The 27,422-nt window shown below is 47.7% G+C and overlaps 1 protein-coding gene across 1 annotated transcript; it reads left to right on the top strand.

Moving 5' to 3' along the window:
* Positions 1-354: 354 nt before the first annotated feature.
* Positions 355-27,120, top strand: SCD5 (stearoyl-CoA desaturase 5). The gene is made up of 5 exons (XM_058024997.1): positions 355-544; positions 16,165-16,295; positions 20,836-21,041; positions 23,380-23,612; positions 25,383-27,120. Exons 1-5 carry the CDS (start codon positions 355-357, stop codon positions 25,571-25,573), a joined length of 951 nt encoding a protein of 316 aa, XP_057880980.1. The 3' UTR covers positions 25,574-27,120.
* Positions 27,121-27,422: the final 302 nt, after the last annotated feature.

Raw genomic sequence — 27,422 nt, 5'->3', positions numbered from 1 at the left:
ACCTTCCAGAGCGAATCGCCACGGGAAGCTTTGTCTGAGGGAGCCGGGCCGCGGGGCCGCGCTGCGCGGGGCCGCGCCAGGGGGCGGCGGCGGGCGGAGCCGGAGCCGGGGCCGGAGCGGCGGCCGGGGCGGAGCGGGCGGCCCGGGGCCACCATTGGCTGTCGCTATGCGGTTCCCGCGGCCGCCCCCCGCCCGTCCCCGCCGCGGTGCGGGGCGCAGCCGGCGGCGCGGCGGCTCCATGGAGGCGGCGGCGGCGGCGGCAGCAACAGATGCGGCGGTGGCAGCGGCGCGGCCCGGCCGCCCGTAGCCGCTGCTGGGAGCGCCGCCGGCCCTGCCCAGCGCCCGGCCGGAGCGATGGCCGCGCCACGGAGGGCGGCCGGCGGCGAGGCGGGCACGGCGGACACCGCGGACACGGCGGGCTCGGCGGGCCCCGGAGGGCAGGCCATCGTCTGGCGCAACGTGGTGCTGATGGGGCTGCTGCACCTGGGCGCCGTGTACGCGCTGAGCCTGGTGCCGCGGGCGCACATCCTCACCCTGCTCTGGGGTGAGTGCCGGGGGCGCCACAGGTGGGGCGGGGGGCGGCGGGCACCGCTCGGTTTCCCCGGTCCGTGCCCCGTTTGTGGCTTTTGTTCCCGAGCCCCCCCTGGCCGCTCCCGGGATGCCAGCGCCGCGCCGGGCCCTCGGTTGCTGTAGAAACAGGAGGCGCTCTGCCTCCGGTTACGTTTATCTGTTTTTTTTTAGTTAAAAAAGCCCAGCCAAGCGCTGGTGTTTCGGTGTAAAGGTCTGAGGGAGGACGCGCTGGCCGTCCCCTTGCTGTTTCACCGTGTTACTTTCTGAACACCCGCGGGTTTCTGCTCCGGTTTGGAGTAGAAAATCAGCTCCTCGTTTGTTTCTTGCGGAAGGTGATGACAAATTTTCATTAGGGAAGATGTGAAAGTCGAGTAAGTGCTGTAGGGTGCTGGCACAGACGCGATAAGCCGGGCTGTGCTTTCTGAGGGGAGATGGCTTGCAGCGTCTGTCCTGCTCGCCGTGAGAAGCCAAGGATTCGGTGTGGGGAAGGGAATATGAAATACAGCTTCTTTTCTTCCATCCTACAGTGGTGAGGTCCTCTTTTCTCCACAGAAGAATGGTGCCGGGAGAAAATGCTACATAGAAGCACTGCAGTATTGTGCGAGGCTTGTCAGGGTTTGTGAGACCAAATAGATGGTGAATGTCAGCGTCACTGTTCAGCAGGCAGAGCCCTGTATTGATTGTTTCATATGAATCTCGGTGGTCAAGAGGGTAAAAACTTGAGTGCTGCTTACAGCTGATGCAATTTCTTGGATAAATACCTGCTTTGAGGTAAGTGGAGGATGTAACAGCCTGAATTCTTTTATACAGAGGAAAGAAGGGTGTCTGCTGCAGGAACTCACAGACATGGAATTTGGGTTGTTAGGCTGCCATCATTGCTCTCGAGGTGACTCTTCAGAAGCCCCAGTTAAATGCTTTAGAAGTCAGGCTTATTCCTTCTGTTTGGAGAAGTCCTAAATCTCTTTTTCATGGGTTCAGCTTTTGATATTCAGGCTTAAACCCCCAGAAATTGCCAGCATTGCTGCTTGCAGTTGGGAAATGAATCTTTTCCTCAGTTACCCTCCTCAGTTTCTGGGTCTCTGGAGGGTACCTGCATTTGACTGGCAGCCTGGTTTGCACAATCCCCCCTCGGCTTGCTCATGACCAGAAGAGGTTTGTGGGGTGGTTGTATTTTGCATAGTTTCCTTCTGCAAGCACTACTCCTCTCTCCTCCCTATTCCTGCTTGTGTTCAGGCTGATTTCATAGTTTATCTTGGCCACAGCTGGGCGATTAGGGAGACCAGGAGAGCCTGTGGGAGCTGTGTGGCTGGAATGCACAGCCTGTGGTCTGCTTTCAACCCTTTTAGGTCCTGTTGTGTGCAGGCAGGTGGGCTTGCTTTTTCTGTTTTGCCTTTCCAAGAAGACAATTTGAAATCATCTCTGATTTCACTGTGCTTTATTACAAAAATCCCTCTGAGGCTGGAGGCAAAGGATGGAATTACCAATTCAGCCCTCCATCCTCCGAGGTATTTTTTCCTGCTGGAGATTAAACAGATGCTACATAATAAACAGTTCTCAGCGACTTTGCAGCTTAATGCCTTTCCTTCTGAAAGTGAGATCCTCTCATTTCTTGACATAATTATTTTTAACAGCCACCCTAGAGCAGACCACAGAGTTTTTATGGGAGTTTGGTGGGTGGTTTTTACAGGGGCTCCACAGCAGGGAGCGAGAGCGCTGGCTCCAGCTGTCCTGGACACTGCATGCCACTCTCACATCTGGCTGCTGCCACCTCAGAGGTGCTGAGCAACGTGAAAATACACTCTCCTGCAGAACGTGTCAGACAAATTAGCTTGCTGTCACGCTGGTGACCTGTTTCTGGGATCCCCGTGAGCCATTCAGGGCAGATCAGAAAGGGTGGCTGGTGCTGAAGTTGACAAACGCACCTCGCTCCGGTGTGGCAGGAGCCAACCAGCGAAGTTGTGCTGGGAGGAATAGGTGTCAATCAGAGGTGTCCCTCGCCCTCCCCAGTTCTCCACATCTCCTTGCCTGTGCAGATCAGCTGTGAGACTGCCTTTCTGTGGGCGCTGGCTCCCAGCCAGCCTTCGGAGCCGGGCTGGCAAACTTGGATGTCGGCATGGGAGTAGTGTCAGGCAGTGCAGGGATGTGTGTACGCTGAAGGGTGCAGATGGAGGAGCTGCAGCCTTCCATGCATCCCTCTGTGGTTTTCTTTCTCTTCCCAAGCTTCCCTGGCACTCAGGAAGCTTCCCGGTGATCCTGTGCAAGCCACTGTGTGTTCCCCACCACTGGTCCCCCATGGATAAGCTGCAGGAACAAGTGTGCTGGGGGTGGGATGCCAGTGCTGGCTGTGACCTCCCTGGTGTCTGGCAGGAAGCCACAGCTTCCCATGACTCACCACTGCCTGCCTGGCTTCTTACCTTCTCCTCCCCCAAGACATCCACCTCCCGTTGTGTTCTCCCCTGAGGGAGGCCAGGTACAAACCCTCCCTCTTGCTTTCCTCCTTCCCTTCCCACCCCCGGAGGCAGGCAGCTGCTGCAGCACCGATGGCAAAGCGGAGCTGAAATGCCACTGTGCCACCTAGCAAACAGCTGCTCAGGCCAAGCTGCCTGCTCGGCAGGGCTCATTTCCATTGGTAATTTATTGACATTTGTCCAGCTGTACATAATAGACAATGGGAGAGTGCTGCCAAGGAAGGCTCAGCTGGTTGTTTACCCTGGATTATCTGTGCTCCTCTGTTCCCACTGCCTCCCGCACCAGCATCCCGAGCTGCAGCTTCCCACACCCCACGTGGAGCTGGGGCTGCACCAGGGATCCCAAACAGCATTCTGGGGGCTGCAGAACTGGAGATGTGGATGCTGCACAACCGGGAATTGGGTTATCTTTCAAGGGATGTACAGATAAGCTGGTTGAAACACAGGCTTTCAGGGCCATCCCAGTGTCTCTGTGGAATTTGATTTCAGTCCAAGCTGAACAAAAACAATGAAATTACTCATGTCAGAATTTTCCATGAGCTGGGAGCTGCCTTGACCCGAGAGGCAGCAGATGGTGTGTGCAAGGCATGGAGCAGCCCTGGGCTGTGCCCGTGGGACAGCCATGGAACCTGCTGAGTGGATGTGGAATGTCCCCTGCTGCGCAGCCTGGGCTCGCTGGGAGCTCCCTTGCCTTGCTCTCTGCCAGCCTGACCTGTGGTTTGCTGTGGAGAGGACCCTGCTGCCTTCTCCCTGGTGCTCAGCACCATGGGGGTTTGAAGGGGAGGCAGCACCATCCTCCCAGGGGGAACTGAGCAGGGTGGGAGCAGCTCACTGCTGGTGGGGCTGGCATGGAGATTTTCCAGGGAGGAACTTGTGCAGAGGGGTGCTTGTGGCCAGCTGGGGCTGTGGCTCACTGATGTCCTCTTTTGGGCTGGCCACGCTGCGCCACCTTCCAGAGGTCACCTATGACAGTAACGTGCCATTAAATGATGCTTCTTATCCAGGAGCCTCCTTGCTCCAGCCAGCTCCACCCTGTGGCAGTCCCAGGGAGCTTTGTCTGTTGGATTTAGGAAAGCAAACTAAAAAACTCTGAAATCCTTGTACAGAGGGAAGGACCAGCATGTTTCACTGCAGGGCCCAATGCTGACAGCTGCTCACAGTTTCTTTTGGTGGGCTCATGGTAATTTCTTAAAGACTCCATCTGGAGGATCACGTGATTGTCTTGGATTTTGTTTGGGAAAAGGTGCTTTTTAATCTTTGCAGAGGGGTTGGGAGGAAGCACTTGAAGCAGCCAAATTAATTTTAGGAAATAGAGCTGCTGCACAAGAAGTTAAGCTGTTTACCTGCTTTAAAACCTTTCATTTCAGGCTGCTGAAACACCTTTAAAAACCTGCACAAGCATGGCCACCCAGAAATCCCAAATCACCTGGATGTGTTTGGCAGAGCTGCGTGAGGGAGGAGTGGATGTCACACCCTGCTGTGCCTTGCCAGAGCCTGGGCTTGGGGAGGAGGATGGCCTTGCCCTAATGGTGCTCATGTGGGAAGGGAGGCTTGTTGCTGTTGTTTTAGCAGCATTTAGGAGAAGTTTTAGTGCTCCTGAGAGCTCCAGATTGTTCATGTTCAGCTGTGGTGAGCCCTTTGCCATGCTTATCCTCAGCTTTCCCCCGTCCCCGAGTGCTGGGAGCGCAGACAGAGCAGCAGTGCTGCCCAGCTGCACCCTTGCTGAGATCCAGGCTGCTCCAGGCAAGAGTCTGGATCCTGCCTGGGATGCCTGGATCCCACCTGGGATGCCTGGATCCCTTCAACAAAAGGGATTAAAGCAATTGTGGTCTCAGCACTCGGGGTTATCCCCTCTTTCTCAGGCTGCTGGTGGGCAGCACGCCCGTGTAACGAGGCACAGGTTGCTGTTGTGCACTGCAGATGCAAGTTTTATTGGTCCTGCATGATTCCACAGTCTTGGATATTCTTGAGTGCCACCTGCTGGCTTTCTGGTTATTAACTGGCTTTAATGCCAAACCATTCCTATGCACGGCCAGACAGCTGTAAATAAAATATCCTAGCCCCAGGGAAGTTCCCCTTGGCACCTCTGTGGATGGATGAAGGAAAGTGCAAATATTGTCTCTGTTTCACACCCAGGGAAAGGGAGACATTTGATGGAAACTTCTCTGTCACTCCTGCTGCCACCCTGGAGAGTGCTTGTGCTCCCCTGTGGCCTGGACAGTGGTTGTGATTTCTGACAGCTCAGGTGATTGCTGTAGGTGAGGTTTTGGATCAGAAATAGGGAACAAATGCATTTATCTTGGATACTTTGTGGGAAAGGCTTAGTGAACAGAAGGACCTTTTTTCACTTTGATCCCCACGGTGATCTCCTGCTTGCTGGCTCCCAGAACAGTCCCAGCCATGAGCAGAGAGCAGCTCTGGGAGGTTTCTGTGGAATACAGGATGCTGGCCTTGTTGTCCATCAGCCCCCAGCTCCACCATGCTTTCAGCAGTTCGAGACAGCAGCTGCTCCACTAGATCATGAGGTGGAGCATCATGGAGAGGAGGTGGAGCATCCAATGTTAATTGCATCTCTGAGGTGCACCTCTGCCCAGGGGAGTAGCCCTGCTTGTCTCCAGAGAAGTTTTGGACTGGCTTTTCCTCCCCTGGCCCATTTGAAAGTGTAGTTCTACAGCTGTCACTCTGAATAGCCAGATTCTTGGCTTCTTCCTTCCCTCCTGGCATCAAGAGCTGAACTCCCATCATCTCTGAGAAGAACAAAGTATTTTCTCAAACAGTGTTTCTCTCCTTAAAAGTGGCATGAGCCCCAGATCTGGGGGTGGCTGTAACACCTCTGAAAATGATCTGAGCTCCATGTCCATGGTAAAAGTGGGAACACACCCTCACAAAGTGCACAGATAGACCAGCATCACAGAATCACTTGGGTTGGAAAAGGCCTCTAAGATCATCAAAACCAGTCATTAACCTACACTGCCAAGTCCACAACTAAACCATGTCCCTAAGTACCACAACTGCACATCTTTTGAATCCACCCAGGGATGGAGACTACACCACTTCCCTGGGCAGCCTGTTCATGGAACAGGTATGGATGGATACAGTCACAGAGTGTTCCTGGGTCTGTTCCAGCATCCTGCTCTGAGGTGATCTCCTGCTGAGGACACTCCTGCCTGCTGGATGTTTTCCCTTCCCCAATGTTCACTCCTCTCTGGTTAAACTGTTGCTGGAGGCGGTTCCTTAGGGCCTAGTCTGTCAGTGTTCAGCTGCAAGTATGTGTTTTTGTTCCTTATCCTGATTTCCTCCCCAGTGCCTTGCTGGTGCTTCTGCGTTGTTTCCCTCTGTCCTGTGTGCTGCACATCACGTGGGCACTATGAGCACAGGAATGGGGAGAAAATTCCATGTGTGTGCTGAGCCCTGGGTGTGTGTGATGGTCCATTGTGGTGGTGTTCACAGGGCTCCTAGGATGAGAGAAGAGATGAGGATCTGACTCCATGTTTCAGAAGATTTATTTATTATTTTGTGATATATATTATATTAAAACTACACTAAAAGAATAGAAGAAATAAAGGATTTCATCAGAAGGCTTGCAAGCAAAGGAAAGAGGATGGAATGATAACAAAATCTTGTGACTGACCATAGTCTGAGACAGCTGACTGTGATTGGCCACTAATTAGGAACAACCACAGAGACCAATCACAGATCCACCTGTTGCATTCCACAGCAGCAGATAATCATTGTTTACATTTTCTTCCTGAGGCCTCTCAGCTTCTCAGGAGAAAAATTCCCAGCAAAAGGATTTTTCATAAAATGTGTCTGTGACAGTCCTTTGGTCCCATTGCTCTCAGGAGTGGGTTCAGAGCACTCCTGAGGAGTTCCTACAGTGGGAATGGATGAGTGAGCAGTAAAACTGTGTGTGCTTGATATTGAGATGTTCACCCAGCACAAAGCACTACTGGGCTGCTCTGACCAGCCAAGCCATAAGAACTTCAAGCACTCTTTCCCTTTGATCTGTGTGCTGAGGACAGAGATGACAGCTGGATCCAGCAAAGGTAGAAATCCCTGTCTGAATTTGGCAGGATTGTTGACATTTGGGCTGCCCCTGATATTGTGGGCTTGGGAGGGGCATCCCTGTGAAGCAGGGAAGGTTTGCTGCCCCCCCCAGAGCTGGCTGTGGCAAGCACACAAAAGCCCAGCCAAAGGCCACAAAAGCATAAAGTGCTTTCTTTAGCCATGGTCCTCCTGTCCCTGAGCTGGGGCAGGCAGCTCTGGGGAGCCACCAGGGATTTCTGGCTCTAGCTTTTTGTCTTTGGTTCCATGTGCAGGTGGGGATGGCAGAATACAGGCTCTGAGGAGTTTCAGTGGATGAGTCAGGATGGACTTGTCTGCAGGAAAAGTCTCAGGGGGCTTACTGCACTGAATTTAGTGTGGTTCCTCATCTCTGCCACTCCACCTACCCTCCCTGCAGTCACAGCTGCACTTGTAACTAACACTGATGTTAGAATTGAAGCCAAGCAATTTCTTGTAATCAGATTTTATTTTTACCGTGTAGGCCAACAATAAAATGTGCTGCCCCAGTGGAGAGTGAAACATTAACAATTACTGTGCTAAGTAAAGCAAAGCTGGTGTGAAACAGAGGGGAAGGCTGTTTGTGATGCTGGCATGGGGAATTGTGTGCCTGCCATCCCTCTTGGGCCTCAGCAGCAGGGGATAGGGATTTCTGGAGGATCTTTCTCCATGCATTTTTGGACAGTGGTGTCTCAGATGATCTTCTGAGTGCTCGAGCTCCCTGGAGGAGCAGAGCTGGGCTGGGGCAGGGCTGATTGTGCTGGAGGGACACAGTGAGCAGTCACTGGGGCAGTGTGGGGAGCAGTCACCTGGTGAGTGCCCCCAGGGAGCATCATCCTGCCCACACACAAGGTCTCCTCCTCTGCACTGGCACCATCCTCAACCTGACAGCTCTGGCTGACTGACCTGTTGGGTGCAGGGGGCTTGTGCCTTCTGATTTTAATGAGGTTTAGAGCTTACAGCCCAGCTCTGAGGCTAAAACTGCCTGGAGGGAAAGTTGGAAAAGGCCATTTTTTGCAACAGGTTTTGTTCTGGGCTCTGTTTGGTTTTGGAAGGGGGAGGAAGAGGTACAACAGCTGATAGCATACAAGTGGAGCAGGCACAAAACAGCTAGGCAAGGTGCAGTGATACAGAAGGAAACATCATCTGGACTGTGAAGCCCTGGAAAGTCAAACCCATCAGATCTCTGCTGTGGTGGTCACAGGGAGGGCACTGGGTCAGAGCAGGGCATTCCCCTGTCATGTACCTGGTTCTGCACAGGGTCAGCATGGCTTTGTCCCTTTTTGCACAGGGGTGTTAAGCAATAACTAAACAATAACTAAACCTTCTTCCTCAGGGCAGAGCTGCCTGCTGAACACAAGGCTCTGGGGTGCTGTGCTAATGGCTTAACCATGCTATTTTTTTACTCTGTCCCTGAAAAAGAGGTAAAATTGGCATTTATTGTGTCTTGGCAGAATTTATAGAGCACTTAAAACCCAGCAGAGCCCGAGTCAGTGTGCGGATTGAGGACAGCAGTGAGGTCACTAGGAGAGGAGTGAAATCTGCCCGTGGTTTTGTGATGACGCAGGACCCAGCTGAGCTGAGACAGGCTACACATAAGCATCAAAAATTTCAGAGAAGCCAAAGCATCTTCCAGCCTTCTCTTTTGATCTAAAAATATATGCAAGCTGTTCGACATCTTAAGGCAATCTTCAGCTGCTGGTGAGTTCAGGGAATCTGTGTTTCCTTCCTAGGGGAGTTCTGGCATTTGCTGCAATAATTGCTGTCAGCCACGATTTCCATTGCTCTATTGGCTCTATTTGTGTCACATTGGCTGCAGCTGTCAATATGAACATTTCTGCTATTCCAACTGGAATAAAGTCTTTTGTATACTCAGCCAAAAGTGCTGGCTCTGGGGAACGTTCCTGAAAATGCATACTCAGGCATGTGCACCCAGGCAGAGGCAGCCTGGATTTCATGAGCTGGTGGTGGCAGGGCCAAGGGGATGTGATAGATGGCTTCTCCTGGAGCTCCACCACAGTACAGAGGGGCAGCAGCAGGGCATCATCAGAAATCATCTCTCTGCAGCTCTGAAACTCTGCTTCCCCTTTGCCTTTGATGTGCTTCCTCTTATCTCTGTCTCTCTTGGCTCAATTTAGAGTAGCTCAGAGGATGTGTAGATCTAATTTTAGATGAAACTTTCTGGCCTGGGATTTTGCATGTTAGCTCTCCACAGAGAAGCACGGCTCCCCGTGAGAGCTGGCATGACCTGTATGGTGGGCGGCCCAGGGAATTGGGGCTGCTTCATGCCAGTGCTTTTTAATTCTCATTTGCTCACTTGAATCCAGCCAAGGAGCTTTGGATGCCAGCCTTGGATAGTTAGCAGGGCTCAGTGAGCAGAGGGTTGGCTAGCAGAGCAGTGTTTCCATCCCAGAGACCCCAGGGCCAGAGCACTAATTCAGCATTGCTTCTTGGCAGCAATTTAGGGACTCTGGTGAAAATTTCTTCCTCCTTAATAAATGTAGTTCCAGGTTAGGAAATAAGGCTTTTTTTTAGCATTGTGCTGCAAGTTAAATGATATGTTACTGCTGCCTGGTGTCTCTTTGCTGTGGAGGAAGAGATCTCCAATGTTTCCCTGGAGTTTAGCAGTACAGATCTGTACTGGGGTCTTGCTACCTAATCTGCATCTAAGAATGCTGATGGTGACCCTGGCCCTCCCACTGGTGCAGTCAGTGTGTGACATCAACCAGCATTTTAACTGGGCTGTTTGGAAAGACTGCTGCCCTGATTTGGGGTAGGAAAACTTTCCATTCTGAAGGCAGACATGGCATTTTAAGAAAGTGGATCCCCAAACTTGACATTATCTAATGAAAACATAAAAGAACATAGGAGACACCACAAAATTGGAGCTGCTTTTCCCGTCTGAGCCCTGATGTTGAATCAGAAGAGAATCTTCTGCCTCTGTCTGTGTGTGTAGTGAAGTGGAGAATCTCTTAGGAGTTCAGAAGAGACCAGGTATGGTGCAGCTGCTGAAATGGGTGGCAGTGCTGTCCTGAATTTCAGAGGGAATTAAGTTAGGCATCACTCAGCACCCCTGGAAGTACTTTCTCTGGTTTGGTGATATTAGTCCTAAATCTACCACAGAGCAACAGCAAAATCCAAGTGAGGAGGAGAAGGCAGATACAGGATATGCAGATGTAATTTAAGGTTTAGAAAGGAAAAAATCACCACTGGAAGTTACAGGAGTGTTCCATATTTGTGGCAGTCAGTCAGCTTTGCATGTTTGTGCTTGAGCAACTTGCTGTTTGTATGTCTCATGCGGTTCTTGCAGCATAATGGAAGATTTTGGGTTTGACTCATTGGGTTAGTAAAATTCCCTAACAAGCAATTTTTATGATTGAATAAGGACAGGAGGCTAGTGTGGAAGCAGACAAAAGTTTCATGTCCATTCCTGTAATTTTTAATCCTCAAATAGTTTGTTTTATTTTAATACAAGTGAGTCAAGTTGTGTTATCCTTTTACATACAGGGGAGAAAAATGGCCTGTGCTAAGATGAAAATTTCTCAGCAGCTTGCTTGAGACTTGGCTGGCTACTGTGGAGAGAGAATTTCCACCAAATGGTGTCATGTCACAAGATGTCTCCATCATGAACAGCATTTTAAGGTCAGCTGTCTGCAGCTGCCCTCTTGTTGAAGAGGTAACAGATGTCTACAGGTGAAGCACAGCCCTTGCATTTGTTAATTTTAATTCCCCAAGCAAAAGATGTGCTTCCTTTGCCATTAGTGTGATTAGAATTCACATCTGAGGAAATTACTCCCTCCTGTATCCAGGGGATCTTGCCTGCTGCTCTTTGAACTGCTGGAGACACGGAGTGTGTTTGTAAAAATGTATAAACCTTTTCTGAATGTGGCTTCAGGCTGGGCCTGGGAATGTGTCAGACCTTCTAGGCTGAACAGTGTTGGGAGTGTCCTGACCCAGCAGTGGGATCTCCATCAGAGCACAGTGCTGTGTGCTTCTCAAACATCCCCAGAAAGATGGCAGTAGAAGAGCTAAGGCTTTTCCAAAATAGCACCTGGAGTGTGCAGACAGTGCTGAAGGAGCAGCTCACTGAGCACGTACAAAATAATGCTGTGGGCTGGTTGTGAGCAGCCCTTTGCATGAGGGGGCTGGCAGCAGCCAGCACAGGAGTAAATGGGCCTGATGTCCTCAGAACAAGACATCAAACCAAGGCCCTGACCCTTGGTGGCTATCCTGACCAAGGTCTGTCACCCTCCTGGTCAGAGCAAGTGTGATAACAATTCTGGGACAGCCTCTAGTAATTACTTGCCTTGGTAATTACTTTTCACATACTCTCTGTGCAAAATGTCACCTCTTGAAGTCCACACTACTTGAAGTGTGCAGGCAGTGCTAGTGCAACAATAGCTGGCCTTTGTTTTTGTTTTTTTTTTTTTTCTTTTTTCCTTTTTAATTAGTGTTTTAATTCTTCTTTAATTCAGTCTCCACTGCATAGCAACTGCTCTTATCCCTGTCAGAAGAACATATGTGGCTAGGTGAGCCAGTGTTCTGATCTCACAAAGCCTGCCATCTCTCTTGTTTAAAGGAGTGAGCCCTTTTCCCCACATGTTTTTCCCAATTGCTGGTACTGGAGAGATTGGGAATTTCTTCCCAGCTTGCTGGCATTGATGTAATATACCCCAATCCTGGCTGATGTAAGATGTGTCATCACTTGACTTAAAACCAAATCTGCTCCAGAAAAAAGTTTCTTACATGCTGTGACATGCAAACAGGCTCAAAGCTTCACAGAAACTGCCTGGTCCCAAAGTGTGTTCCGAAAATAGGGCTGTGGTGGGCTCTGTGTGTGGAACCCCTCACAGAGAGCAAAGTGTGAGGATGGTGGCAGAGCAGTCACCTTGCTGTGGTTGTTCAAGTCCCTGTGAAGGGACTGGGAGCCACATGGGAGAGAGATGCCTGCAGTGAGTCTGGCAAGGGCTGATTCCCTGCCCTGCTCCAGCCCTGCTGTCCCTCTGTCCCTGCCATCCACACAGGGATCAGAGCCACTGGTGTGAGCTGGTGCCAGGCTCTGTGTGCTGCCACCCCATGGGAACAGCTCTGTGACATTATTGTGTATTTTAAAGATGGCTTGTGTCTTGACAGTAGTGCTATTGTGAAAGTGCACTTGATTTTGTTTCACTGCTCCTGTTGTCCTGTCTGATGTATGGTCCCTCTGAGATAATTGTGATTTGCTCCATCTAGCTGGGTTGTGTTTGACATTGGTAATGTGGGGATAGTTGCTGTCCCACAGTGTCTCCTTGTCATCTGTGCTGAACAAGGATGGCCAGCCATCTCCTTGCTTTCAGGAGCAAGAATTGTCTGTTCAGATATGCAGAGTGAACCCAGTGTTTGCTGAGCATCTTCTTTTGGTTGATTTAGGTTTCTTTAATAACAAGATAAAAGTCAAAATCAATCTGTAATGTGCTGGATTCACAAACAATAAATACATAAATATCTAATGTTCAGGTTTCAGAAACAGAAGTTGTTCTAATTTTGATATTTAGCATAAAACAGAATTGAAATTTTTAGGTGGTGAGGTGTGCTGCAATTTAAGCAACCACTAAGATCAGAGGATGATTTCCTGATGCCTGTAAAGTAGATACAGGCTGTGGTAACATGTCCCCTATCTTCATAGGAAGCCATTTCCCTGGAGACTGAGATTTTCAGAAGAGTTTGGCACTGGGCTTAGTAGAACTTTTCCAGAAATCCAGCTATGGGCATAATGAGTTGTTCTGAAAAAGGTGGCTCAAATGCTTGATGTTGTTGATTTGCCATCCATTTTTAAATTATTTAGCTGGTGTAGTTTTCATGGCTTCTGTCTGAAAGTGAGATGATACCTCTGTGCCTGCTGTTCAAAATCACACTGATGTCGTGCTGCCTTATCATATGGCCCACTGGGAATATTTTATGAACTGTTGGTGATCTTCCTTTCAGGCTCCTGCTTCTCCAAGCTTCTCATCCTCCTCACAGATCCCTGTCTCCAATTACTGCTCCCCAAACTACATTACTTGCTTTGTCTTTACTTTGAGCCCTTCTTTCCCTCTTTCTGCATGGATCCTTCTGTGTTTTTTTAGCTCTCTCACTGCTGCTCCAAATATAGCATCATCCACTGTTGTAATTAGTATGCTGTTTGCCTTTGTTTCAGGTCATTAATAAGAATGTTGAATACAAATCTTCTGCCTATTGATTCTGGCATGTTCCCATAAATAGCAGCTGTGCACAGGCAGTGTGTTGGAAGCCTAGCAACCCTCCAGCCCCCTGCCTGCACGGTGCCTTAACCTCCTGTGCCTTGTCGCTCTTGCATCCTCTCCCTGTCCCCGTGCTCTGGGTCTCTCTTTTGTCCTTTTGCACTGCTTTACCTGCTGGTTTCTCTTCCCTCTCTTCCTCCTTGTTCCCTCTTTTAAGTGGTTCTCCCTCTGCTCCAGTTCTGAATTGTTTTGCTTATGCTGTGCACTGTCAAGTGAGCTGATTGGAAATGCTCCTGTCTAGTCCTTAGCAGAACATGGAGAGGACACAGCTGGCTATTTTACCATTTTCCTTTTTGTACATTAGGTATCCCACTAAATTAAAAAGAAATACAACATTAATTGTTTGAATTCCAGGTTGTAAACTGGTACTTTTCTTGTGGCTTTTTTTTTTCCCTTTTTTCTGCCATAAATATTATTTACTGTTTATTACTTGGGAAACCCATTTAGCTACATTTCTGAGAGGGTGTTTTCTGTATAAGGAGGAATTGCTATTAACTGGCTGCTTTCCTCCACATTGCAATCCTTCTGTGTTTCACTGACATGTTCACCCCCTACACACACTCCTGTCCCCAAAAATGGGACAGGAAGCAAGCAGAATCTTCTCATACGGATACTGTAGCTGTGCATTATTAATATATAACCAAATGGTTGGTAGTCTGATTTTTGGTTTGAGATCCTAATTTATTCTGCAAAGGAGAGCTTGAGACCTGTTCCTTGCATGGCAAATATTTGGCTATTCATACATTGGGCCAAATATTATTTTTGGGCACCTTAATTGCTGTAAGAATCACAAAACTTGCTGTCACCAAGCAGTGCATTTGTCTGACAGGTTTTTTTTTTCTGCTCTGCCACTGAACCTCCCGAGTAATTTTGTTTGTTTGTTTCTGGGCATGTTTCAGCCCTCGGGATTTATATTGGGAAGATTCCTGCTCTTGTGATTCCTCCTCTGCAAAGCCAAAAAATAGGCATGGTGCGTGGGTATGAGCCCCAGCTGTTCCCTTGATCACTTGAGCACTGCAGGAGTGGGCTGGGGCTGGCAAGTCCCTGGGGGCTGGAAAGGGCCAGAGAGGCTTCTTGTCCCTGATTGTGTGCAGTGCAGATATTCCATGTGGTCTGTTAGCTACCACACAGCCTCCTTCTTACACAGGACAGAGAAGGGAGGTGAAATCAACCCTCATGTCACATGTCTCACTTTGCCCATTTATCTTTCATTCTTGTTTTAAGCAATCATTCATGATTAAGATGGATGGCTGCCCTTGAGAAGCACTTGGTCAATTAAATGGTTTGTTGCTGTGAAGCATGAAAAAAGCCCCCTTGTGCTTTAAAGGAAGCAAAGAAACTGCTGAAGATGGGAGATTTCAGCCCATGACTAGCAGGAGGTTAAAGTCATAAAGCCCACAGAAAATATGTTCTTGTAGTGATTCAGGACTCTAACCTTAATATTTTTATGTTAGCTGGATAATGTCAGTATTCTGTGTGTCACAGATCTGTTCCCACAATCACAGTCATTTGAGTGATTTGGAAGGCTTTATTTAGTGATGTTTCTGCACAGCTCAACATCACAGACAGCAAATGGTGGGATAGGTTTTCCCTAATTTGATACAAGTCCCAAGTCCTTGCTCTAGCAAGGCATATGCAAGAACTGCAACTCTGCAGTGGAAACTGGAGTGTGAGGAGTTGTGATGCCAGCATTTTAATGATCTGAGAGTAATCTGTAGATTCAGCAATGTCTATAGATAATGTGCAGAGAGAATACATGATTTTAGTTCATTTCTGTAGCTCTCCTCAGGTAAGTAGAAGTTTTAATTTCATTGTAGACTTCAATGGACTCAGCATAACTGCACAAATGAGCCTTTTCTAGGAGTACCATGAGCATTCACCCTGCTGAAAATCAGAACTGTCTCTTCAGTGATGGCACCCAAAGCAGGTTTTAGAGAGACATCTTCTTCACTGGGACCATTCTGACTCCAGCTGTGTGCTGCATCTTGTGAGAAAGGCTTTGGTTTGCTGTACAGGAAATGACAGGGATTTTGACCATAGACATGGCAAGCAGTTTGGGTAAATCTGTTTTTGATGGATCCACCAGCAGAGTGGAAAAAGTCCATTTGCTTTTTCAGTCTGCAGGGGTGACAATCAACATGAAATATGGTTGCTGTTATTTTCCCAAATATCTTTCCATTCTATTTTCTCTCAGACACTGCAATTTCAAGCACGGTGAGCTGGGAGTTGATAGAAGGACACAGTAGACACACACCTACATATACATTTGTTTTCTTTTTGCAAAGACAAATCTTTTACATTACATACCAGGAAAAGCAGACTGTGAATTCCTGTCAAACCACTGCCTGTCTAACAGGGTTCCCTGGTGGATGGGACACAAGTACAAAATCCATTTTTGGGGTCTCATTTTCCCTATTTGTTCTGGTATTTGAAATAGGCTGTTTTAACCAAAATGTGTCTGTGTAGGGTAGCAGGGATCCCTGGCTAAACAACACATTGCTGCAGATGATGTAAATCAATTTGAAATTGTCCTATAATATTCTTTAATGTTGGAATCTGCTCTTGTTTTGATTTCACACTTGCAAAATAAGCCTGTCCTCTTCAGGCAGAGAGTCTGTGAGGCAGAGATGGGCTGAGAGCCTCACCTCCTGTCTGCCCAGCCTCATCTCCTGAGCCACCCTGCAGGCGTTGGCAGGCAGGGCAAGGAGCATCTCCACAGCACAGAGAGCACAAGTGATGTCAGCTGGCCCCCTGGCAGACCCTGTGTTTTGGTTTGTGTCTTTCAGCATATTTCTGTTTCCTGATGACGGCTCTGGGCGTGACAGCGGGCGCGCATCGCCTCTGGAGCCACCGCTCCTACAAAGCCAAGCTGCCTTTGAGGATCTTCCTGGCTGCAGCTAATTCCATGGCTTTCCAGGTGAGCTTGTGTTGCTTGTGCAGGTTCTCAGCCTCCAGGCAGCACTCTCTGCTGTACAGGGATCCCCTCAGCTTAGAGACAGCAAAAGAAAGAAAAAAAAAAGACCTGGCAGAAAGACATTTATTTGCTGTAACACATTGTGCTGGCTCAGGGCATGCAGAGCCCTCTCACCACCCACGTAACAATGTGCACTAGGCAGACCAGGAGCAATAATTGCATAAGGACCATGCTGAAGGTGACCAAATCAGAGGCTCAGCAACCCAGCGGCTGAGCTGTGGCACAGGTCAGGCCCCACACTTCACAGGACAACGTGGAGACTTTTAGAAGGGCCAGCTTGATGCAAATGTGTCTGTGTAACCAAGAGTCTGTTCATCCAGGCAGTTGGAGACTGTGCCCAGAAAGGAGAGCAGGCACCCTTCCACAATCTTAATTTATCTCTGTTTTATGCAGCGTTTTTCACCAGCCAAATTCAAATATGTTTGTGAAGAAGTGTGTTACTAGCTCTGTACTTGCTGGTAGGCAGTCCTAGACCACAGAAACACTTGTGTAACACCCAGCTGGTTGTAGGAGTTAGCCCTGAACCAGGATCTTCTCAGTGTGAATTTGGTTCCTCCTCTGGCTGGCAAGGATAGAGATAGGAACCTGCACTATAATTAAACTTACCTGTACTAAAATTAAACTTATTGAGTTTGGCTGCCATAACTCCTTGTGGCACTGAGTGCCATGTATGTCTTGTGCCCTGAGATTTTATCTTTTCCCTTTCAATCTGCGTGGTTGACTTTTTGTTCATTTGCCTTGACAGAGAATGAAAAGAGTCCCTTTATCTACCTCTGTACTTCTCATTTATCATCTTTGATTTTTTCTTTTTTAAGGTGGAAAGAATTAATTCGTTAGCCCCTCTACACATTACAAAGGGCACAATGCTTTTGCCTGAAAATGGAAATGTGTCCATTTTGACTATAGCCTTTCTTTATTCTGAACCATTTTCCATCTGCTGCTTGGTTCCTTGGAGAGCTTTACAAGCCCTTTGCTCAATGCGTTAAACAACTGTTGGGAGTTTTGAGAAGCCCTGGTGCTGTCTCCCTGTTGCACAGCTGATCTTATCTTCCACAAGCAATTTAAATGAATGTGCAGAGCTGTTTGCAGTGAGCCTGCACACAGGGATTTCATTGCATTCTGCTGCCCTGTTGCTATGGATTTTGTTCTCAGCTGCATTGTGCTCATCACTGCTTTTGTCTGAGAACACTGGGATTCTGAGGCAGGGAAGTACTTCAAAGTAGCTTCAAGCCACCTTTGTGCCCTTCATATCAGAAATAAGATGAAAGGCCAAATTACCCACTCTAAATCTGAAGCCTGCTCCTAATTACCATGACATCCATTGCCTGTAAAGGCTCTTTCCACCACCACAGACAGACAGTGAGTGATGAGTTTTCAGGTCCATCTCCTTCACGTTGGCTGTGGGAGGAAGAGGTAGCACTAAAGATGCATACAGCATCCCTGGATGCTAAATGAGGAGGAAACATTCAGAATTCTTGAAGGGCAGGGGAAGGAAACTGCTGTAGAGTTTTAGCTTGATACTGCCTGGGCTGTGACATGCTGTACCTCCTCTGGAATACCATCAGATGCAGCCAGTTCTGCCATGTGGGTTTTATTAATGATTGGATCATGCTGAGCTGTGTTTCTTCTCTCCATCTAGAGTGAAGCTCTCATAATTTTGAAAGACTCTTCTTCTTGCTGTCACTTGTCTGTTTCAGACATAGGTAATACCTGGCTTATTGCTCTCCCAGCATTTAAGTTCCAGCAGCTCATCTGGGCCATGCTGGTGTCATCTCTGTGGCACAGTCTGTGTTTGTGCTGGACACAGCAGGAGGGGTGGTGTGCAAATCTGTGTCAGCCCATGGAGACTGTCACACAGCCCAGGCCACTGGCACATGTCAGTCTGCAGGTTTGTTAAGGGACCTGCTAATGAAACCTCGTGGCTGCATCACTGTCACAGCAGGATGCTGTTGCTCCCTGCTCCAGAAGGGATCTCACCCATGTGTTTACCTGAAACTTGATCAAAAGTGATGTGTTCTTGAAAAATGGTTGCTAATAATATGCTCAGAGCATATTTACACATGCTGTGCTCCAGTTCATGGTGTATTTATTGTCAACAGTCCCTGCTTCAGGCCTTTATTTCCTCTTAGCTCTTGTGGTTTTAATTAGATGCAATTCAGTTGTTTCACAGCTTCCTAATCCTTTCATCTGGGGAATCATGGTTTTTTTTACCAGCTCTGCAGGCATTTGCTGTGGCATGAAAAGCCAAGTTAATTTCTCATGGTATCATTGCTTTTCCTGGTTATCTGCTATCCCACATATGACTTTATCAAGTGCTCTTGTGACAAATTGATCAATAGTCTCACTTGAAACATTATTTCTGGTTAAGAAAGAAGACCTTTTCTAAGTCTGCTTCTTGCATAACCCTGGTTTATTTTTAAGTTACTTAATGTTGACATTTTCCAGTCATATGGATATTCCCAGTGAAGCCACTGAAGCAGTGTAGAGATTTTCATTCCTTTTGATTCCTCTGTAGGAAGGTAGAGGGGTTCTCACTGAGGACTTGGGTGACTTCCTTTGCTTTTTTGCAGTTTACTTTGTTTTCTCATGCAGTGAGATGGTTAAGGTGCAGCACACTGGAGCACTGGCAAGGGGCTGATCTTTGCTGCCTCCTTTCAGTGGCTTAGATGTGTCAGTGCTGCAGAAAAATGTCCCCCTCATCCCCAGCCCACTCCCAGCATCACTGTGTTCACTACATGGCAACAGCAAAGGGCTGAGCATAACTGAAGGCAGTGGAGCTGAGATCTTTCCAGGGTTCTTGCTCCTCACTTGTCCCTGGTGTGCTCTTGCAGGCAGAGAGCATTTTGCAAAGCTGAAATTGGGTGTTGGAGCCATTTGAGCTGGATTCTTTAGCTGCTCTTTGCAGTTGTTCCCAGAGGCCCCTCAGTGCTTTCTCTCCAACGCTGATATCTGAAAGAAGGAGCAATGATTATTTCTGCAATGCTTTCAGCACAGGGCTCTTGCCCCACAAAATATGGGTACACACAGTTTCATTATCCTGTGCTTGCTGTGTCCTGGGCTGTATTCAGTGCCCACATGGGTGGTGTCCTATTCTTATTTAAGAGACCTTGCAATCAATTTTCTCGGTTCTACTGGGAGCAAACCTGCTGTGGTTGGTGGCTGTGGGTGCTGTTCCTAAAAGTAACCCAGGCCTTTTCTTCCTTGGGTATTTCTGCTTCTGACTGTGCAGAGATGGAACTAGCAACCTCTGCTAAGAACTCTCTGATTAAAGTTCACCCTTGTGTGGATCTGGGCATTAACTGACATTTCCACATTTTAGTGTTGGTGTTGAGCACTTAAATTCATAAATGAGTGTGTGGCCTGAGGTTTGCAAGGGCTGAATGTGCTCACAATGCCCTGCACTAATAGCTCAGCACTACTGCAAAAGCCACCAGCTTGGTCCAGTGCATCCAGCCAGGGCATCCTGCAGAGCAAACTGGGAGGCTGAAATCCCTTTGGCTGAGTGAACTCAGAAAGTCTCTCTTTATGGATCCAAGTGTGAAATTGTGGTCCATCCTTTCCTCCCTGCAGTCCCCATGATTCCATTTACAGCCATAAGGCATTTCAGTGTCATGTTGCTCACCACAGTGGCTGCAGTGATCCACAAGCTCTGTTCCATTTTCAGCACTGTGTTTGTGCCTGGAGGGCACCAGCTGCAACCAGCTGAGAAAGAGGATGCCAGAACTGAGAGCCCCTGTACTGTAGTCCACTGAAAATAAATACACAAAGTTCCCCATAGCACAGTCTTAAAATAACAGTGTAAATATGTATGTACCCAGTCCCTGCAGCCCATCCTCAGACACCCAGGGCACACTGATGATGGCAACTCCCATCAGTTTTAGTGGTGGTTTTCCATGTTGACTAACATGGCTTTAAAACATGATTTTACCATGGATGATGGTAACTCCCATGGTTTTAGTCAACAACCTTTTTTGAGGAGTGTCAAAGTGGGGCTTTCTGCTGTTACCATGTGTGGGAGTGTGGTATTTTTGGGGTTCCCCAGACAGAGGAGGAAGGAATGAATCTGACTCCATGTTCTTAGAAGGCTAATTTATTATTTTATGATACTAGAACATATTAAAAAATTTTATACTATGCTATACTAAAGAATAGAGAAAGGATACTCAAGAGAAGGCTAAAAGATACTAATGAAAAACTCATGACTTTCTCCAGAGTCCTGACACAGCTGGATCATGATTGGTCATTAAGTTAAAACAATTCACATGTTGGATAAACAATCTCCAGCCACATTCCAAAGCAGCAAAACACAGGAGAAGTGAATCAGATAATTATTGTTTTCCTTTTTCTCTGAGGCTTCTCAGCTTCCCAGGAGAGAAATCCTGGCCAAGGGATTTTTCCAGAAAATATGACGGTGACCTGGGAGGCCTGGAGGTCGTGGCAGTGCCTGCCCCTCTCCTCTGACCCCAGGGTGTTTTTTGTGCAGAACGACATCTACGAGTGGAGCCGGGACCACCGCGTGCACCACAAGTACTCGGAGACGGACGCGGACCCGCACAACGCGCGCCGCGGCTTCTTCTTCTCGCACATCGGCTGGCTCTTCGTGCGCAAGCACCGCGACGTCATCGAGAAGGGCAGGAAACTGGATTTCACCGACCTGCTCGATGACCCTGTCGTCAGGTTCCAAAGAAAGTAAGTGCCCGGCGCTGAGCCCTGCTGTGAGCTGGGCGTGGAGAGATCCTCCTGCCTGGCAGTCTGGTTGTGGCTCATTCCTTGTTTTTGCCTGTCCCTTTTCTTCCCTGAGATATCCCTGCCACCGATGCCTTTCCTCTGGCCCCCACTATTCCCATGACACTTGTTGACTGTCCTCTGTGGCACAAGCAGCGAGCCCTGTCCTTGTGCCTCTGCTTTCCCAAAAAGCCTGGGCTGGTTATGAAAACAGCTGTGGCAGAAGTTGCTTGGATCTCGGCTTTCTTCTTTGATCACAGGAGCAAACACTGCAATCACTAATTGCCTTAGCACAGAAGTGCACATTTCACTCTGCAAAGGCATTTCTGGCACCCCTGGGCCAGTGCGGGCCAAGTGCCACCTCTCCCAAGACTGCCATTCTGTACAGCATTAATTATCTCCATTGGGAATTAGCACAGTCCTAGCTCAGTTTGCTACACACTCTGTGAGAGCTGGGAATTGAGCAACATCCTTTATGCTCTGTGAGTGCCTGTGTTCTAGGCACAAGAACACTTTCTGCTTGCAAGCATTTCATCCAGGCACTTTGGAAAAACTGCTTAAGGCCATTTCTGTGTATTTTCTGAGTGAGGGGAGCAGTCAGTTAAGTCTAAAAATTAGAGTTTTTTCTCCTTAGATTTTTCTCCTTAGATTTCTCTAAGGCAGAAAAATTACCCTTGTAATGGAAATCTTCCAGGAGTGAGGAATACTTCCCTCCATGTATGGTTGCTTTCACTGGTTCCTCAGTTGGCAGTGCCTTTTTGCAACAGCTCCCTTGAAGTTTGCTGCAGCTCCTTTTGGCTATTTCCTTTTCCAGAACAACAGCATCCAGGAGAAGCAAGCTTTACTGCTTTGGTCATGCTGCAAAGGTTATCTAGTGAAGAAGTGTGTTTTCTGCAGGAAAGTTGTCTTAGCAAATGCCTTTGCTCTGGATTTGAATTTAGGACAGTGTTGGGGTTTTTTTTGACAACATGGAAAAACTAGCAGGCACTAAGAATCACAATACATCACTGAGAATCATAATAAATCCTTCTTGTCAGGTTTTGTTTTAAGGCCAAATTGTTAGCTTTGCTGAATTTCGTGGTGCTTCTGAGTTGTGGACGAGGCACCACTCAGTCAGTTTAAAAGCACATCACTTCAGCTGGAATCACAGTAGTGCTCCAGGCATGACTGACAGCAAAACCTACCCTGTGTGAGTCAGGGAGCAGTAATCCTGCAGGTGATGTGAGAGAGGGGCTCACAGCTGAAGTGTCTCCGGGACAAAGTTTTCGTGCGGTGAAAGCAGGGGTGTTCCCCAGGCATGTGTTGAGGCATTGATGTCCCTGCACTCCAGGTAAGGAGGTTTCTCACCCCAAGGTGCGTGTTTCAGAGGAAGGCAATGTACTCTGATGCTTGTTCAGATGGGAGATTTCATATCTTCATCAAAGACCTCGGTCTGGGCTTCTTCCATCTGGCAGGATAGTTTTAATTGGTGCCTGATAAGATGTTCTCATATTTTATTCTATTTCCCCAGAGTGGTAGAGGCTTTGAACTTTGAAGGAGTTTTCTGGAGTGGAAAGTACTTTTCTCCTCCAGCTCTGCTTAAATCCTGGCCTTGAACTGATGAGAGTCTGATAAGGTCAGACTTCTGACCTTATCAGAAGTCAGTCATATGAGTGGGAAATTACTTGTTATCTTTGGTGGAGCAAAGAAAGGGAACTTGTTTGCTTGGAGGGCCTTAGCTCAGGTAAGTGAGAATTGAGTTCTGTGAGAGAGCTGAAGAATGCCCTCTTCACCTTGGCTGGTGTTTCTGTGGAGCTGCAGATCTCCTCCTGGAGCCCAGGATGTGAGGCACAACCTCCAAACAACAACAAAATACATCAAGCAAAGAACTTGCAAGGCAGGAGGTTGATTGATTTCATGCACAAGATGATCAAAACTAGCTCATGTGTTACAGATGAGAACTGTGTTCATGAAAACTTCTTTCCTTTCAAAAATACTGCTAATACTAGCATTTTTCCAGCCCTCTGTGGATCTTAATTGGAAGCTGTTTGTTTTTGTCAAATAAAAAATGACAGTTCTTCCTATCCAAAAGACTTCTAGGGAATGCAAAGTTTTAATAACTGTTTAATAAATCTATTTTTCCTCATCCCTTCCAGAAAACTCAACAAAAGCAGGAGTCTATTTTAAACCTTAGGGTGTTTTATAGTAGGGGGATGAACAATACGGGTCTTATGGACGAACAAGGGAGTTTTCTAGGGGGTCTTATGGGGACGAACAGGACGGGTCTTACTTGGCCTTCCTTTTCCCCTTGTAACTCCTGCAGGTATTACAAGAGCTCAGTAGTGCTGATGTGCTTTGTGATCCCCACCGTCGTGCCGTGGTACCTGTGGGGTGAGAGCCTGTGGAACGCTTACTTCCTGGCCTCCATCCTGCGGTACACCATCTCCCTGAACGTCACCTGGCTGGTCAACAGCGCCGCCCACATGTACGGCAACCGCCCCTACGACAAGAACATCAACCCCAGGCAGAACACCCTGGTCACCCTGGGAGCCATTGGTGAGTGCTGCAGCCCTGGGCACAGCTCTGCCAGCTCGGGGTGGCGTCCTGTCGGAATCCAGGACATCCCTCTGGCTGCCCTGGATAGCTCGGGCCCTTGCCGGGGGCTCAGAGACCTTGGCACAGAGCCCAAGACCCCTGTGCCTTTGATTTTGACCTATGGAAAAAATTACCAAGCTTATATGAGGATCTGCAAGCCACAAAAGTTTTAATAGAATGATAATTAGTTTGTGACAGAGTGAAAAGTAGGATTTTGGAGTTTTTAGAATGGGGGCTTGGGGTCCCAAGATGGAGCAATTTGGGCATGCCTTGTCCTTCTTTCTCCTTCTTCCTAGCCTCCATCTTCTGGGTGATGGTGACACTTTTGGATTGGTTTAGGGTAGAGATGGACTGTTTAACATAGGTGATAGGTATTGGAAAATTATTGTAAATAAACTATATATAATTTTTAGTATAAAAAGACAACACCACCCTGAAGGCAGGCAGTGTGCCACTGACTGACCTGCTGAACAGACCTCAGCAGGCCAGGGAAAGAATGTTATAGATAACAGAAAATAAACAATCTTGAAAACCAGAACAGAAGAATCCCGACTCCTTCTTCAACTGCCAGGCTGGGAAAAGAGAGTCTCTAACACATCTTGGGTTCATCTTGACCACAGAGACTCCTGAGAGTGTCCCATCCTCTTTCACCCTGGTGGGGACTCTGGGTGTCTGCAGCTGGTCATGTCTTGGAGCCAGGGTTTGGAGGGGTTTGTGGAAACCCAGGGCACCAGGAATATTTCCCTGTCTATTCTGGGGTGCCCTGACCCCCAGGGGAGCACTGACTTTGACCTTCATTCATGGAGAAAGTTTCCTAAACTCCAGAATAGAGTAGAATCCACTAGGGTGTGAAGTAGATTGTAGAGAGTAGTGTAGGTGTATCACTTAGGTGGGAAATTTAGGTTTTAGGATTTTTAGTATGTAGTGAATGGAAGCAAGATGGAGGGCACAGGGTGTCATCCTGGTCTGCTTCCTCATGCTTCTTCTTCCTCCTTCTTCATGGGTTTGGGTGGCATTTTGTAATTGGGCAGAAAAATCTGCATTGTGGGCTTTTGGGGATCAGTTATTGGGTTAAAAAGGGAAATCATCTAGGTGTCAGTTCTTAATTGGATAGTTTAGCTTTAAAAGACCTTGTAATGATAGATTGTTTGCCATTTTTGCGGTGCTTTTTCAGTGCGCTGAGCCTTGTGTGGACAGCGTGCAAAACTCTAGATAAGATAACAAAAACCAGAACCTGAAGACCAAAAAGATCCAGTGCATCTCTCTTTCCTGACACAAGAACAGTCCAGGAAGGTCTCCCCCGATAGGGGAGCCCCTGGGAGGGCCCAGCCAGAGTCCCAGAAGTCAGGGAATCTGCAACAGGGTATTCCGACAGGAGGCTGGAGCTTGTGCATCCTAGAGGAAAGTGCCTGTGTTCTACACTGAAATAACACCATGTGGTCTCTGGGAAGGGAGGTGTTAGCACCCAGCAACAAGCTCTGCTCAGCAGAAAGTGCAGCAGAAGTGAGGACCCCACTTCTGACTCAGCTGTGTGTCTCCCCTCTTGAAGCACTTCTGGTTTTCTTCCCTGAGCATAAGGCGTGGGACATGCCCCTTCGTACTGGGGAGGAGAATGACTTCCACTAGATGCCAGACTTGGGCAATGGGTGTTGGAGTGTCCTGCCTGAGTGTGTTCCCATGTTGACAAAAGTGCCAGCCACGTGGTCTTTAAACTCCCTCTGTGTTTTTCAGGTGAGGGTTTCCACAACTACCACCACACTTTCCCGTTTGACTACTCGGCCAGCGAGCTGGGCCTGAAGTTCAACCCCACCACGTGGTTCATTGACTTCATGTTTTGGCTGGGGTTGGTCACTGATCGCAAGCAGGCTCCCAAGGAGATGATCCAGGCTCGCAAGGAAAGGACTGGAGATGGCAGTGCCTGAGGGTGACGCTTGGCTGTGCCAGCGCTGCTGTCCGTCCGTCCGTCCGCGTGGCTGCCGGGTGCGTGACCCCGTGCCTGTGGTGGATTTACCTCCGGGTAGAATTCTTCTTTTGTTCCAGATCGGTTGGGCTGAGTTAGTTCCCCAGGAACTGATTCAGCCACGGCCTTTTGTTCTTTTTTTTCCTTATTAGCTGTCTTATGTCCGAACTTAAGACTATTAAGTGTAAAAATGTTATATATTATTTAATATTGCAGTTAAGCGGGAGAGAGATTTGATTTTAGTCACTGTAGTTCATGTCTGAGATTTGTTGTAATTTGCTTGTTCATGGGAAATGTTGGCAGGTTGAAGGAGCTAACTGTCCTTTCCAAGTGCAGTTAGTGAGATTTTTGTTCCTACTGCTAATCCAGTAAGGTTTTGAGGTGCATCTTTCAGGGGGATGGGGCAGAGCCCAGTGTGCTGTGTCAGCTGCATACTCCTGGAAAGGACAGTAACACCACTGATGAAAAACAGTGTGTGCAAGGGGGAAAATCACCTTCAGTTTAGTTAGATGTTAGTTTGGAAACCTGCTTTCTTCTTTTTGTTAGCCCTGTTAGCCAGCCCAGTGCACTGCTGTCTTTGCTAAGTATGAAAACCATTTATTGCTGAGCAGGCTTTTGTGTTGAAGATTAGTCTCTATACAGGCCAAAATACCAACTGATGCTATATTGAGATGGTTCCTTTGTTGTCACATATACATTGTAATTGTAAATGTATAGAGCTCAACCATGTCTTAAGCCAAATAAAGCTTTGGTTTCAATGTTTGGAGACCTGAGTCATATTCTAATCAGTCATGGCCATTGATGCATGCATATTTTAGCTCCTTTTGCACAAGAGGCCTCTTAACTTCTTTTTCTGCCTTTGACTAGTGGGTCTTAGAAAACTGACCTTTATCTAAGTCAGAGCCTGTACTAATATTTCAGCTGCATGCAACATCCATTGGTTTCTGAGCAAAATATAAAGACAGTTATGTAGCTTCTGAATTTTAACAGTTGCCTCGCTTAACTAAAAAAAAAAAAAAGAAAAAAAAAGAAAAAAAGAAAAAAAAAAGGAAAAAATTCTTTAAAAAAAAAAAGGCATGTGGATTTAATGGGACATATAGCCCTTTGTGTTAGATGTTAGCCAGTGCAGGAGAGAGGCTTTATACTGTCAGCACTGGAGCACTTTTGAAGATAGAGGGCATGATTTTCATTTATAAAGAATGTCACTGCCTTGCCCCTCGGAGAGGGAGTGCCTGCTTCCCAGACACACAGCCCCACACCCTGGGCAAGGCAGGGATCTCAAGATAACTGAGACTCAGGCCCAGATATTTTCAGGAAAGATGCAAAAGTGGGGGGGGAAAAATAAAATGGTTTCTTTTTTGTTCTGTTTCTTGTTTTTCAAATGATGCCATATAATATAAAAGAGTTGTCTTTATTCTGTCTTTCATCCAGCAGGTGTTTTAAAAGTGTTATTTTGCCATTAATGATGTGTAAACTCTTGAGTGATTTACAATAAACAGTTATGAGTTAGCCTGGCCACTGTGTTTAATTTTGAAACACCTCCCAAAGCAAAGGTCTTTGTGCATCTCACATCAGAATTACAGCTGTGTTTCGCTTGGCATTTCCAGCTCTGCATTTGGTGCAGCTCAAAATACCTCCCCCCTCAGCATTTCTGAATGTCAGGGAAGAGGAGGCTGTCAAATGGAAGGGCACCAAGGGATTTGATTACTTTGGGCTTCCTGGCCAAGCTGATAGAGGGGGAAAAGAAACTGGAAGCTCTCATAATCCTGAAAGGAGACCGTGGCAAGTTCTTGCATGTGAAAATCCAGCTT

This window comes from Melospiza georgiana, chromosome 5 (assembly GCF_028018845.1).
Source record: "Melospiza georgiana isolate bMelGeo1 chromosome 5, bMelGeo1.pri, whole genome shotgun sequence".
NCBI classification, from domain to species: Eukaryota; Metazoa; Chordata; class Aves; order Passeriformes; family Passerellidae; genus Melospiza; species Melospiza georgiana.
Note: the sequence above shows the minus strand (reverse complement) of the source record. Positions and strands in the feature narration are given on the sequence as shown.